The sequence below is a fragment of the Salvelinus namaycush genome, chromosome 41 (assembly GCF_016432855.1).
Source record: "Salvelinus namaycush isolate Seneca chromosome 41, SaNama_1.0, whole genome shotgun sequence".
NCBI classification, from domain to species: Eukaryota; Metazoa; Chordata; class Actinopteri; order Salmoniformes; family Salmonidae; genus Salvelinus; species Salvelinus namaycush.
In genome coordinates this window covers 21,064,137-21,078,943 of record NC_052347.1, presented here as the reverse complement: position 1 = coordinate 21,078,943, position 14,807 = coordinate 21,064,137, and the positions used below count along the sequence as shown (strand labels likewise).

The window sequence follows — 14,807 nt, the reverse complement described above, 5'->3', positions numbered from 1 at the left end:
ACCAAACAATAGTGTCCTAAATAAATGGATAAATTAGAATTTCGTCAAATGTACAACTAGCTATACCCTAATCTGTGGTTTGGTTGTTTCATGAGAAATAATCGATAAACGATCACCGTGATTATTTCACATCTTCCCTTTCCGTCAATAACATAAATGGCCACTCGCGAGAGGGGGCGGATCCAGACATCCGATGTTTTTTCTATTTAATTATTGCATATCCAATTATAAATTAAATGTATGCACTTAAGTACAGTCACTTGAGTTGATTAGAAGTTAATTTCCTTTCTCTGACATTTTTTCCCTACTTTAGGCCAAGTAATACGGCACGGCGAACCTCGGTGATCGTTTAGTGATGTCTGTTAGGAAGGAAAATGGCAGCCTCTTTTTACATTTTCTTATCATTTCCCTTTGACTGCTCTGCTGGATCACATTTTAATGACTAGTTAATAGCTACAACAACATGTATCATCCTAGCTAGATACAATGTAGCAAAATAATCTCTTGTCAATGTCCAGCTAAACTGTAACGGCTAACGGTTCAATCATAGATTGGTCGTTGATGGTGAGTGCGAGCTGACCAGTATGATATTTTCTGTAAAGAAATCATTGAAATAATTGTACGTACCCTTATTAGTAAGATTATGTACAATGAGCTGATTTGTTAGCTAGCTATGTTTTTGCTATCGGTAGCAGATATTAGGAAAATATTTGTTTTCAGTTGTTACTGCGTTCTATCCTAGCTAATATCGAACGTTAGCGCAAGCTAGCACGTAGTAGCTAGCCGTGTCTTAATGCTCACTCTAGTCTCTAGACAATACAACTGTTCTGGCTTTACTTTCGTTTTTGTTCTGGTTCTGTCTTGTATTGTGTAGCCGCGACACCAAATTGACTAATTCAGTGAAATGTATTTGTTTATTTGTTTCAACAGCTAACCAAAACAATATCAGGCAGTCACCTCTGCCAACTATTGGCGAATAAGAGGTCTCAACTGAGTGTCGGTGCTCCTTTGTAAGTGTTGATTCAGTCTCACTCTGGGACTTTTGTGGGGTTTTGTCCAATAAATGGATAATCTCTTGTCTCATCACTTATTTTTTATTGTTTGAATGAGTTATATTAAATCACTAAATGTGTGTATTTCCTGTTTTCAGCTCTGTTGTCCACCATAGCTGTGCCATGTAGAAGGCAGTGATTCGCCCTTAAACTTTTGCAAATGAAAATGGAGGATATGTCTCTGTCGGGCCTGGACAACACCAAGCTAGAGGTGAGTAGTGGACTACACTTTCACCATCCTATCATGTTTGGTGGTAGTTGTCCTGCTTTAAAACAGGAAGTTGCTCATGTAGTTTCCTTTCCTTTGTGACTCTGCTTTATTTTTTGCTGCCCTCCACAGGCCTTGGCTCAGGACATCTACTCGGACCTGGTGGAGGACGCCTGTTTGGGCCTGTGTTTCGAGGTGCATCGTGCTGTCAAACAGGGCTACTTCTTCCTGGATGACACTGACCAAGAAAGCATGAAGGACTTCGGTTAGGACCTAAGTGCTTTCTCCTGGGTCTGGTTATCTGGTTCATCTCTGCCTTTAATTTGTTAGTTTATCTTTCATGTATGTTCTCGCCTTGCTCCGTAGAAATCGTTGACCAACCAGGAGTGGACATTTTCGGGCAAGTGTACAATCAGTGGAAAAACAAGGAGTGTGTGTGTCCCAACTGCAACCGGAGCATTGCTGCGTCCCGCTTTGCCCCTCATCTGGAGAAATGCTTGGGCATGGGGCGCAACAGCAGCCGCATCGCCAACCGCAGGTCAGCAAGGGGCCCTGGACGTGGACACTACACTACAATGTGACATAGAAAACAAACCAATACATTCCTCAAGTGAATGGGCAATTCTGATAATTTTCTTGATATTGGTCTACAGAATAGCAAGCAGTAACAACATGAACAACAAATCAGAGAGTGATCAGGAAGACAATGATGACGTCAATGACAATGACTGGTCGTATGGCTCAGAAAAAAAAGGTGAGAATTTAACAAGTGTGAATCCCTGTCTGAATGTTTTTTTGTGACTGTAGCTGAACAAGCACATCTATGCTTGTCTTACTCCCCTCTATTTTCCCTCTGCAGCTAAGAAGAGAAAGTCAGATAAGGTATTTTTACATTCTTTGAAACAACATGTACCTTTGGTAAGTTTCATTGCTGTGGAGATATTTATTCATGTTTTGTATGTTGTGTTTTTGTCCACATGTAATTGCAACGAGGCCAATAGATAAAAAATAACCTTAAGGATTTCTGTTATCCCTCTGTCCTTTCTGCTAAGGCCGGGATGATACCAGTATCGCATTAGTCGTTAGTATCGTGGCAAGGAAACTTCTTTAGGAAAACAGCCCCAATGTTGGAAACAAACATCATTAAGTTCTTATCCAGTCACATTTATTTATTTTACAAGCTATTGTGCAAATTTTACAAACGGCAGCTTTTTAAAGGACCAAATAGTTTGCTCTGCTTTGTGTTTGATTATTTTTTTGCCATACTGGTATTGTCACAGACCTACTTTCTGCTTACAAGCATGGCAAGGATGAACATTTTAGATTTTTTTTACAAATTCAATTGGATCAAGGGGTGTGTGCTTCACTTTTCCTGTTGCATGCTTCGCTAGTTGTTTGTGATATGTTAATCTAGATCAGTGTGAATCTAAATTGACAGTTCTTCTCTTTTTGTGTATTATTTCCTTAGAATCCAAATTCACCCAGAAGATCAAAATCTGTAAAGCATAAAAATGGTGAGTATAACGTAAACTCACCCCATTCTGTACAAATGTGCGCAACCGCAACATTCAAACGAGGCTACAAAGAAAACTAATGGGACTGTAGCGACTGTGTTGACTTCAAAATCGGGGGTGTGAACTACGTTTCTATTCAAGCGTTGATCAACATGGTAATGGCTCTATAGTATTGGAGGAAAGTAGAAAAAACAGACCCTCCGTTACATCGTGACGTGTCTGTAACGTACAGCACGCATAAAGCAACTATTTATGTCTTACAATCTCTCTCCACCAGGTGTAGCACTTCATCCTTTAAAAACAAGAAATGGACAGTGACGGGGGTAAGGGGGGGATACCTAGTAATTTTTTGCGTCATCATTGCATGCGATCATCATTCTCAAAGCCGCTGTTTACTTCTAAGATCACTTTAGCGCCGCCCTAAAAACCCGATTCAAATTCGACACGAACCTTCAAATAGGTATGTAATGACACATTATATAAACTCTTTATAGTGTTTTATTTACATTTTAGAGGCGATAAGTTGGACAGATCGAGTGAAAAAAAGCAATTTTCCCAAACAACATCTCTCCTTCTCACTATCACGCATTAGTTTTGCTTCCCCGCCCGCCATTTTTTTAAAGACCCGACGGAACTCATTGCCTTGTTGAATTACGCAGAAACGGGCAGCGTGGGGGTCATGTAATTGATTCTGTTGGAAAGGGGAGAAATTGTGCTTTACAATGGTATTGACATTACAGTTGATCTGGAAGTATTACGTTTTTGGTGCGCTAAAATAAGGTCAATTGTAAGGACCAAGGTGATGTACAAATGTGAGTGAGTTTACGTTACCTCTTAGAACCCATGTAAGATGCAGGTGAAGTGACAAACTATAAGCTGTGTGTCATTTACATTTACTGAATCCTGACTGCATAATGCATTTCCCTTCTGGAATGTAAATATTTTCCAATTGAAACACATGATTAGAATGGCATTTTTCTTTTTTAATCCTAGTGGCAATCAGTAGATAAAACAATAACAAGGCATTGTCCCCGCCCCTTATTCTGTAAAAAGCTGAGGGATTGTGCAATAATTTTTTTTACCACTCAAATGAATAGGAAGAGCAATGGATGCAAGGACTGACCATCGTGATATCAAAGTTATAGTTTTGAGGCTGTATAGTGTTTTGTTAACAAACATTGGAGTACAACAAGTTCTGATGGGGTATGACAGTTTAAGTTATATTCTTCAAGAATCAATGGGTATATATCATTAATTTATAAATCCTAAAATGGATGTAGCAACTGCAGATTGTCCCTTTTTTTTTTTTTTATGTCATTTGTCAATATAATTTCTCAATCAGCATTTATTTTACTGAAATTCACACTGATATTCATACTAAATTGCATACATTTCTGCTTATACAATGCATTCTGATATACAGAATATTATATGTGTATGGTCTCATGGTGTTTTGGTTGTCGGGAGTTGTGGGAATGTTCTAGAGTCCAGACTCTCTGTAGCCTTGAAATGGAAGTGTGTAGGTGAAGTCGAACATAGAGCCCACTCCTGAATACACCCAATTTATGGCCCTACTTTGTGTGTGTTTGTGTGCGTGAAAGTTTTAGAGTAGTTGGTTGAATGGTTGGGGATGTTTTACACTCTGGTCGTTTCAGTATTGCTGGGGCCAAAGCCTTGTTGCAGATCAGGAAGCTCCGTGCGTGCCGTTGAGAGATGATGCATTTCCTCAGTGATCGGAAGGGGCTGATTACTGCCAGGCCAGCTCTATAATGCCCTCCCCCACTTCAATGTAGGGTCAAAGGTCAACCCGAGAAGAATCTGGGAAAGAACCCTGCCGTTTTGGGGATAGTATATCAGGAAAAGTGTGCCTGGAGTTTGAACTTTCATTCCTAAGGAAATTAACCTTGGCAGAGACCCAGGGTGTCTCCAAAATCCATTGAGAATGTTAATGTGGCCTTCTGGATTCTTCACGATAGATGGCCATTGAAGGAGTCTGCTGCTTAAATCCAGGTCAAAAGCACAATGTTAGCAGAATACAGACGTAGTATAGTATGAAAAGGATCAGAAGCAGCATTGAAGATGAGGATAAGCAATTAAGATATCAGGCGAAGGCCGACTCTTCGTGCTCCACAGTCTCCTGTTTGCTTGATGATTTTAATTTGACATGGATCATGGTGCAAAGCTAATGAGCTGAGAATGACTTACAGGAAGCTGACAATTGTGTGCAATAAATCACAGTTCAGCCTCCAGTTTTCAGTTCTTTGTATGTAATATATCAATTTATTTTCTGTATTGTGTTATATATTGTTTAACTAGTTCAACACTTGAGTGAAAAAAATCATGTCAGATGATAGTCTGGTCCCGGTAATGATAGACTACAGTCAGGTCTCTAAAGCAGACCAGCTGCTTATCTCTTAGTTTCTCAGGTGACTCAACAAGTCCTCTTGTGCATTATCCTATCCATTATCTACTTGACATATTCATGCTTTTGTTTGCATTTATTTTTTATTTTTGTCGTTTTGTATCATGTCTTCATTGATTCTTGATTTCCTGATTGTCCATGTTTCTTGTGAAACGGTGCTGCTATCTTCTATGGAGCGTCAAGGATGTTCCAATGTAATAAATGACCTGAACTCAATCCACACCAGTTTGATCGACCTGTCATTTGTGGCTTTGGCCCTTAAAGTGCTGCTCAATTTCAATCACAGATTGATTAAACCATTCAAATATATTTTGCCTTATGCTTATGCATAAATATGCTTGCTTTTGCAGCACGTATATAATAATCAATTATGATCTCTTACCTCACTGGTCAATAGCTAGAGAGACCTTTGCTTCATCCCGTCATAAACTACATTTTACGTATTTTTTCTCAGACATAGGAATCAATTGTTTGTGACATGTAATATTGTGGATATTGCACTAAATGTAATCACTGCTGTATTTCATGGTTGGTGGTGGTTGTGTGCATCATCTGTGTCTTTGGGAGTCAGTGGCAAGTAGACTGATAGATCATATGCTGTTCTCTTTTTCAGGGGAGCTTAGTAATAGTGTCAATGCAGATCCATACAAGGTAACCAGAATCCATTTTTCTGATGGTTCACACCTACATATCTATTAGTGTGTTGATGTCTGTTATCGTTCTCTCTCCCTCACTGCAGTACAACTATAACACTGGCATCAATTACGAAACTTTAGGCCCTGACGAACTGAGGTCTCTGTTGACAACAGTGAGTCATTTTCATTTATCCATTCTACCATCCATCCACAAGTCTAACTGTATATCGGATCACATCTAAAATCTCAAGAGATTTATCAGCGGTGTGTATGACTGGCTTCTCTAACTACACTGCCCCCTGTCTGCAGCAATGTGGAGTGATCTCGGAGCACACCAAGAAGATGTGCACCAGGTAGGGATTACTCTGCACGCAGACACAGCACATGCACCTCTAATAGTCTTGTCATTTCCACCTAACGTCCTATCAGCTACACGGAGTGCGCACACATACCTTTATCACACAAACTCATTAATACATTTTGTTTCTCAAGCGCTGGCACTAGATGTTAGCTTGAGTCAAAGTTGCTGATTATGATCATGAGCCATTCAGGGTTGTACTGTGCCAGACAGACATCTTCCTGGAAGTTTGATGTCAATGTCACTATGTCCTGTGTCCATCCCTCAGCCTGCCCCTTACTATGGACCTTACCAGGTTCTCAGAGGTGTTTGTTAAACTAGCTAGTCAGGAAGGTCTTCCGTGACTTGAATGACGTGTGTTCCGGACAAGTGGTAAACCTGTGGCCCAACTCCATTATGGAGGCTGCCAACAGACACTCATGGTTACTGTTCTGCATGTTGTTTCCGTGAGACCTTTAACATGATCAGTTTCATTGGTGTGTTGTGATCATGTGTAGTTGGGACTGATTTTTGGGGTACACAAGTGGCAACTCTATGATTCTCAATTATTTTCCATTTCCTTTATAACATACAGTATTTATTAGATGATTGGGGTCAGTTATTGGCTAATTTTCTTTTAAATGTATACTGAACAAAAATATAAACTAAACATGTAAAGTGTTGGTCCCATTTTTCATGAGCTGAAATAAAATATCCTAGAAATGTTCCATACGCACAAAAAGCTTATTGTGTGTATTAATGTGTTTACATCCCTGTTGGTGGGCATTTGAAAAGTATTTCTGTCTGTAATAAAGCCCTTTTGTGGGGGGGAAAACTCATTCTGGCTCCCCAGTGGTTGGACCTACAGTCGGCCCACCCATGACTGCGCCCCTGCCCAGTTATGTGAAATCCATAGATTAGGGCCTGATTTCCTTCTATGAACTGTAACCCGGTAAAACCTTTGAAGTTGTTGCATGTTGCGTTTATATTTTTGTTCAGTATAATACCAAACTGTGTAAAATTAGTGAAACAATTCATATTTGATTGGACTAAACAACAGATATTTTCCAATTGGACTATGTAAGACCCTGATTGGACACTGCCTGCCTTACGTGGTGAGAGACTAACTGGACATTGTCAGTGAGCAAACATTAATCTCTAACCTCCAAACTCTGACACCTGACCCATCATCTGATTGGTCACTGGCAGTGTCTGTTTCTGTCTCTCTCCCACTCTTGTCTCTGCCGTGGCCCTGAGTAGGCGGGGCCACTGTGCATTGTGGGCAGGTGTTTCTCAGGTGTTTGTAATGCCACGTTGTGTCCCTGCCAGGTCCCAGCGGTGCCCCCAGCACACGGACGAACAGAGGAGGGCCGTCAGGGTGTTCCTCCTGGGGCCGTCCGCGTGAGTGTGCCCCTCCCCCGCCCCTCAGGCCTCCATTGGTTCTGACTGGTTTATTCCTAGAACTGATATATTTTATCTTGATTGGTGCCTGTTGTGTCCCTAAATGTACAGGTGTTTGCTTGAGGAGTTGTATTGAATGACTATGTATTTATTGTGGATGTTTTGTGCCAGTTAGATGGACAAGCCTTATCATTGAGGGTGGACTATGTTAGTTAGCTACTGTATGAGCACTCATGGGGCCAACTGTATGGCCTGGATGTGTACTACAGTAGGTGTGCTGTATGGCAGATTGAATGGCTCCACCATGTGTCCTGCTGCTGTCCCAGTGGCTGATCTGAGCGGCTGTTGTCTCTGTCAGGTCGTCTCTGCCCGATGCAGACACAATGGTGGAGAGTGACTGCTACGACGCCTCAGACGGACAGGTTCTCATGAGTCGCCTACAGTGGGACGGATCCTCAGACATCTCCCCCTCCGATTCAGCCTCCTCCAAAGCCAGTAAGAGAACCGAATTCAGGTCCACATTCTGTACGTTCATTACAGTGAAAGTCGGTCTCATCTCATGCCCTGCTCTCGATCTCTCTCCCAGGCACCAACAACTCAGACTCTAAGAAGCCCAAGAAGAAGAAGTCTCTTGGCCTAAACAGCACAGGAGGAGGAGGAGGAGGAGGAGGAGGCGGCAGTGGGAGTGGAGGGGGAAGTAGCTCCCAGAGTAGTCTAGTAGGCCTATCCAACAGAAAGAAGAAGCCCAAACTTCCTGTTCCCCCTGCCCCCAGTATCTATGACAACCTAAACTAGTGTAGTCCCAGTCTGCCCCCCCCCCCCCCCCCCCCCCCCCCCCCCCCCCCCCCCACCGTACCCAGGAAGGTGACTGGAGGGTGACATGGAATTCTGAACCAAGCTTCATCCAGACAAGTCATGGTCTCATACCTAACAGAGGTGCAGATGATAACCCATTAACTCACATCCACTCACTCACACATTAATATCAGCTCTGATTAGCCCAGGGGTTGTAACTTCTCTTTATTCATAAATGGACACAGCACCCCTTCATTTGAACACAATTCTTAGTTGTTGTTGAAGACAATATTTTGCAATTCCAGTTATAAAGAAACATGGGTCATTGATTGTTCACTTTAATAGTTTTTTTGTTAGTCAGTGATTTAGGCTTCAGACATGGACCAATCACACTCCGCTTTTTTGCACTCTGATTTGTTTTCTCCTGAAAACATTGCTTTCTTTTTGACTGTCTCTGTTTAGGAGGGGACTTGTGGACTAATTGCATCACCTTACGGCTACAGCTTTGTTATTAATGTGGTGGGGGATGTCAGTGCCATCTTGTTGTCTCACCAGTATTGGGGTACTTGATGGTGACTTTATCCGTACTAGCATTTTATTGCACATTGGTGTATGTGTGGGTGCATGTGTGTATGAATGTTTGTTGTGTAAAGTTGACTGTTTTCCATGTTGTGGGCCTGTGTGTGTGATTTCATTTGTTTTCAGATTACTATGCATCTCTGAATGTGCCATTGTGGTTGAATCAGTATGTGTTATTTAGAATATTTCACTTTTTTGGTTTATATAATGTCTGCACTCAGTAAATTGTAAATGCAGATGTTGACATGTATCATGGAGTGAGCCAGTGTGTTTTTGTATACCGATACATGTGGTATGATGACCTATGTAAAAGAATCATGATTTAATTGGATACTGTATACATACATGGTAACCTCTCTACCATACACAGCTTAATGCTAAACAGTGCTTCTTCCCTGTCTATCTTTACTGTTTCATACTCAGTCTGAAGCTTCTCCAACCTGCTTCTGCTGCAAATCACAATATCACTCTATACAAGTTGTAGATCTCGCATTGCTTCCTGTTGAATAATGCTATAGTATAGTCAACCTGCTTTTTTCTCTCAATAATACTCTAGGTCAATATGCATCACTTGACTTGCTTTCAAAGTCTGTCTCTGCGCTTGTAGGAATTCAAATCCGCCACCACTTGCAACAGAAGTGCCATGGCTGTTGCATGGGATATTTCAGACTGTTATTCTTGCCATTTTCAGTTTTACTCTAGCTAACGAGTTAAGTTTGATATATATTGTTATTCATTCCTGTTTGAGAGGCCCACCAGACTATACTTGCTAGGGAGAATCTTATATACCCTGAGCTTTCATTTAGAACATTCAGCCAGTGAGTAAGTATGACATCACTTTAATGTGCCCTAAAAGAATCAACCTTCAAGTGAAAAAACACCTATTTTGGGTATGGCTCATTTCATTTGTCCCTCTTTACTGACAGGGTAAAGAACGGCCTGTATTTCTAATGCTGCGTAACTGTTTATTTGTGTGTCTCTGAACAATATGACTGTGGACAAATGACGCAATAGAAAGTGTCTTCACAAAACCAAAACTTTTTTCATGCACGAGTGTGTGCATGTGCAAGTGCAAATATGTCAATTGTATATTAATGTGATGCACAGCTAGGTTTTCTTTATATCTCAGTTTCCCATGTGTACAGAGGTTTCTTTGTCTGAGTAAAATGAAGTGTCATTCAGATTTCTTGCGTTTTGTCATTTTGTCCAATATCAGACATACTCCCTCTTTACACAGGGACTGATTGGTTTGAATGTCTTTAAATCTGAAGCCAGAGGAAAACAATCGAACTTAAGGGATAAAGAGATTTCCCTCTCGTCTGTGTCAAATTCCCTAACAGAAATCCCGATGTGGTTTCATCCCATTCATTCTATGTACAGTAAATACATATTTACAGTATTTTCTAAACCAAACATGTTGCTTATTTTCATGCATTAACTTATATGGTTTAAAATAACTAAAGATAGTGTAGAGTATTTCAAGCAACAAAAATCCTTACAAACTGTTTTGCCTTGCAATAAGGCAGTTGTTACAGTCCACAATAACTAAGGTGAAAGCTCATTCCCAAAGAACTGGAAAGAAAGTAGAAATAGAACCACCACTCCATACATAGCAGGTGGTTTCAAAGTTGCTCTCGAGTCAAGTCTTTAGTTGTATAATCTTCATTTTGTTTCCGTTGCAAATGAGGAAATGAATTGCTCGTTCAAACACGTACTACAAAAAGACAACATTTCTGGAACGTTAACATGTATATAATGAAAAGAGTATGGGGCCATGATGTGAAGAAATGCATTATCCTAGGTCTAGATTCAATCAGATAAGTGTTAACCGGCGATAGCTGACATGCATAGCTGAATTGTCGGCGGTGTAACGGCGTTGGAGCTGTCAAATGGGTGAGTGGCTGCTCTTGATCATTATCACCAAGCCACGCCTGTCCGACTTGCATTAGAAGTTCAGAACGAGAACCTGTAGGCTAGATAGAAATTACGCTCAAATTGAAAATAATTAAAGTAAAGATTTCTAATCAGTCTCATCGAGGTGTAGATTACATCTCACATTCCATTGTTCGAACTTGTAAACAAGGCTCCGTGGTATTTACTTAAAGCAAAGCACGGTTTCGACTGCTACAGTTTTGCAGTTTAACGGACGCTCAGTCCAGAAGGACAATTTCCATACACGGCCACATAGATAAGTCAGATTTCAAAATTCCTAATAAGACACTTAGATCATCACCTTTGTGCACAAAACATCCATTGAATTATTCAAATATTTGTAGCTGATGCCAACATTTTATATTAATCTGTCTGCCATGTTTTTGGATGACATCTGCCCTGCTCCCTGTGCGCACTGAGTGCTAGTGTGCATGTGATGTTGGTCTGTATAAACCGGATTCAATCCGGATATAGACAGACATGAATTGGCGTATGCGAACGTGAGTAGATAACCTTGAAAACAAAAGGCGGACATCATGGACGCAGTCTCCAGTTATTACACCTCAGTGGAATTGACAGCACTAACACAGTTCCACCTCCCACACAACTTCTATACTTATGTCGGATAAAGCGGATCTGATTGAATAGAGACCCTAATTTCTGAGAACAACCTAACACAGAACAGGCTATGTGAAGCCAAACTGGCCAGAAGATATTGCTGACACAGTGGACCAAGCAGCCTGTGGTCCTGGGTGTGATGCTGATGGTTCTGCCCTATAAAGGACCAACAGGAGCTGGACCCACTCAATGTTTTTCTGAGAAGCAAAATTACAGCTCAGTATTATCTCTGCTTCATACTAACAAACACACATTCCAGATAACTTGAATCTCTGCACATACAATCAATCTCACATTATGCTATTTGCTGGTGCATGCACAAACACAGGCACACCCACTCTTAGGATTCCAGTTGAGCTCTATGGTGTCTGAGGCAGAGGCCCCCTGACTCCATTCATCCTCCTGACACAGTTGTTATTCCTTCTCATTCTCCTGCCCAGATGAGGGCCCTTCCATCCTGCCTCCTCTCCCGCTCACCGGCTGTGCATTCCAAAGATGAGGAAGCTGAAGAACACAGTGACTCCCACCAGGGAGATGGTAGCAGGGGCGGTGAAGAACTGACGGTAGTTGATGCGGAAGTACCAGACCACGGCTAACATCACCACGAACACAGGCACCACCAGGCTGCTGGTGCTCAGAGCCAGGCCTGCAGCCCTGATTCCCCCACTAGCCCCAGAGCGAGCTGCCTCCTCTGGGCTGGCCTCCCGCAGCACCTGGGACACGTGGCAGTGGATCACACTGTTGTGAGAGATGTTGAGGGAGAGCAGAGTCCGTTTGGGATCCTGAAGCAGCTGGCCCTGGTAGATCAACTTGATCTGACGCTCCCGCCCTGAGAAGTACTTACTAGAGGGGAGAAAGAAATGTCTCTGTAAGACTGTATGAGAGACATGCATGTTCAATAAATCAAAAAAGAAGGTTAAACACAGAAAATGTATAATGAGAGCTGCCATATCATACTAACCTCTTCAGTAGACCCACTGTATCCTGGGGACTCAGGACTGCCACCTCTTCTGTGTCATTCAGGAACTTCAAACGAACCGTAATGCTGGTGCAGGAGACCACTGAGCTCAGCTTCTGAACCTTCTCTTCTTCCTCATAGTCATCCTCTTCCTCATCATCTTCATCATCATCAGGCTGGTATGTCTGAGGTTTCTTCCCCTGGATATTCAACAGCAGGTCAACTCCAGCCCCCTCTCCTGTTCCCTCACCATCTTCCCTCTCAGACCCAGGCTCCCCCTCCTCTGGCTTGTTCTCCTGGGAGGGTGGAGGTGTTTGCTGCTCTGGGGTGTCTGCACTGGGTGGCCCTCCACTGTAACTGTCATGGCCCCCCAGCCCGATTAGAGAGGCGTGGGCTCCGACTGTAAGTATGGTGCTCAGGATGTGGTCTCCCCGATCTGCCACTTGCGTGGAGAGCCAAGCCAGGACCAGGGCCAAGACCAGAAGTAACACACCGCTTACTGCAGCCACCTCGTCTCCCATCCCGTCCATTGTCAGTGCACACACCGCCATCTCTGTCCTTAGTGTCTGTTGAAAAGCAAAAGAGAAGTGAAAATAGTGCATAGATACATATGAGTAGAAAGCCTATGAGCAGAGACCTGTATTACAACTGTCAGGGACAGAGATCTGTATTACAACTGTCAGTGACAGATACCTGTATTACAACTGTCAGGGACAAAGACCTGTATTACAACTGTCAGGGACAGAAACCTGTATTACAACTGTCAGGGACAGAGACCTGTACTACAACTGTCAGGGACAGAAACCTGTATTACAACTGTCAGGGACAAAGACCTGTACTACAACTGTCAGGGACATAGATCTGTATTACAACTGTCAGGGACAGAGACCTGTACTACAACTGTCAGGGACAGAAACCTGTATTACAACTGTCAGGGACAGAGACCTGTACTACAACTGTCAGGGACAGAAACCTGTATTACAACTGTCAGGGACAGAAACCTGTATTACAACTGTCAGGGACAGAGACCTGTATTACAACTGTCAGGGACAGAGACCTGTACTACAACTGTCAGGGACAGAGACCTGTACTACAACTGTCAGGGACAGAGACCTGTACTACAACTGTCAGGGACAGAGATCTGTATTACAACTGTCAGGGACAGAGACCTGTATTACAACTGTCAGGGACAGAGACCTGTATTACAACTGTCAGGGACAGAGACCTGTACTACAACTGTCAGGGACAGAGACCTGTATTACAACTGTCAGGGACAGAGACCTGTATTACAACTGTCAGGGACAGAGACCTGTACTACAACTGTCAGGGACAGAGACCTGTATTACAACTGTCAGGGACAGAGACCTGTATTACAACTGTCAGGGACAGAAACCTGTATTACAACTGTCAGGGACAGAGACCTGTATTACAACTGTCAGGGACAGAGACCTGTATTACAACTGTCAGGGACAGAGACCTGTATTACAACTGTCAGGGACAGAGACCTGTATTACAACTGTCAGGGACAGAGACCTGTATTACAACTGTCAGGGACAGAGACCTGTACTACAACTGTCAGGGACAGAGATCTGTATTACAACTGTCAGGGACAGAGACCTGTATTACAACTGTCAGGGACAGAGACCTGTACTACAACTGTCAGGGACAGAGACCTGTATTACAACTGTTAGGGACAGAGACCTGTATTACAACTGTCAGGTACAGAGATTAAGTGCTACTTCAAAGCAACCGTCTATAGTTTCGTAAGTGATGGCCTGGCAATATTGTCACAAAAGTTAGCTAGCAAACCGTAGCTAACCATCTAACTAATGTCAACCCAGTTAAAACATGTCACTAATGTGTTTACTACTACATTGTGCATCCGTTGAAGAACTAGCTAGATACAGATGAAAAATGTTTTTCAATGTTTATGCTAACGTTAGAAGACATATTGGTAGGTTACTAGCTAGGTATTAGGTAAGCTAGCTAGCTAGCTAGCTAGTAATAGCAACAAGGACGACCTTCGTTTGCTAACTTTCACTACATTGTCAAAATGCTTTCTATAGATGTTCTTATTAAATGCACACACCAGTTATATGCGCATTTGAATATAAGAGGTGCGCTTACCTGCTATGTAGTCAAATCATGTTTGACGACATGCTACCATGCTAATTTAGCCACAGCCCCGATAATAAAACTGGAGTAGAGGGCCACATAAACACAGATGACGTTACGCCACCAGCACGTAGGTCGGTTAGTGTTTTCAGGAATCCTTGGGACGTCCAACTCTTGTGTAGCTGGCACGCAAACGGGCACAAGCAAGGAAACAAATACATCTAAAATACTAAAAAGTGGC

The 14,807-nt window shown here is 42.3% G+C and overlaps 2 protein-coding genes across 7 annotated transcripts; one reads left to right on the top strand and one right to left on the bottom strand.

Moving 5' to 3' along the window:
- Positions 1 to 335: 335 nt before the first annotated feature.
- On the top strand, positions 336 to 10,126 carry LOC120034476 (ataxin-7-like protein 3). 6 transcript variants are annotated; one of them, XM_038981053.1, is made up of 14 exons: positions 336 to 564; positions 931 to 1,010; positions 1,151 to 1,263; positions 1,393 to 1,525; positions 1,627 to 1,798; positions 1,914 to 2,014; positions 2,120 to 2,142; positions 2,729 to 2,774; positions 5,810 to 5,847; positions 5,936 to 6,004; positions 6,141 to 6,184; positions 7,498 to 7,569; positions 7,928 to 8,064; positions 8,156 to 10,126. In XM_038981053.1, exons 3-14 carry the CDS (start codon positions 1,213 to 1,215, stop codon positions 8,362 to 8,364), a joined length of 1,095 nt encoding a protein of 364 aa, XP_038836981.1. In that variant the 5' UTR covers positions 336 to 564; positions 931 to 1,010; positions 1,151 to 1,212; the 3' UTR covers positions 8,365 to 10,126. The 6 variants fall into 6 exon arrangements, with proteins under 6 accessions (XP_038836981.1, XP_038836980.1, XP_038836982.1 ...); XM_038981052.1 differs by having other exon boundaries at positions 337 to 564; positions 2,120 to 2,178; XM_038981054.1 differs by lacking the exon at positions 7,498 to 7,569 and having other exon boundaries at positions 337 to 564; positions 2,120 to 2,178.
- Positions 8,573 to 14,769, bottom strand: LOC120034477 (transmembrane and ubiquitin-like domain-containing protein 1). The gene is made up of 3 exons (XM_038981058.1): positions 14,579 to 14,769; positions 12,455 to 13,017; positions 8,573 to 12,336 (listed from the first exon to the last, which is right to left on the bottom strand). Exons 2-3 carry the CDS (start codon positions 13,000 to 13,002, stop codon positions 11,967 to 11,969), a joined length of 918 nt encoding a protein of 305 aa, XP_038836986.1. The 5' UTR covers positions 13,003 to 13,017; positions 14,579 to 14,769; the 3' UTR covers positions 8,573 to 11,966.
- Between the last annotated feature and the right edge of the window lie 38 nt (positions 14,770 to 14,807).

What these genes read in the sequence shown, in the direction of transcription:
- LOC120034477 (XM_038981058.1), bottom strand. Translation starts at nt 13,002, where the DNA reads ATGGCGGTGTGTGCACTGACAATGGACGGGATGGGAGACGAGGTGGCT. An exon ending in ACAGTGGGTCTACTGAAGAG is followed by an intron (nt 12,337 to 12,454) that starts GTTAGTATGATA and finishes TCTCCCCTCTAG; the next exon opens with TAAGTACTTCTCAGGGCGGG.
- LOC120034476 (XM_038981052.1), top strand. Translation starts at nt 1,213, where the DNA reads ATGAAAATGGAGGATATGTCTCTGTCGGGCCTGGACAACACCAAGCTA. An exon ending in TGAAACAACATGTACCTTTG is followed by an intron (nt 2,179 to 2,728) that starts GTAAGTTTCATT and finishes TTATTTCCTTAG; the next exon opens with AATCCAAATTCACCCAGAAG. An exon ending in TTCCTCCTGGGGCCGTCCGC is followed by an intron (nt 7,570 to 7,927) that starts GTGAGTGTGCCC and finishes TGTCTCTGTCAG; the next exon opens with GTCGTCTCTGCCCGATGCAG.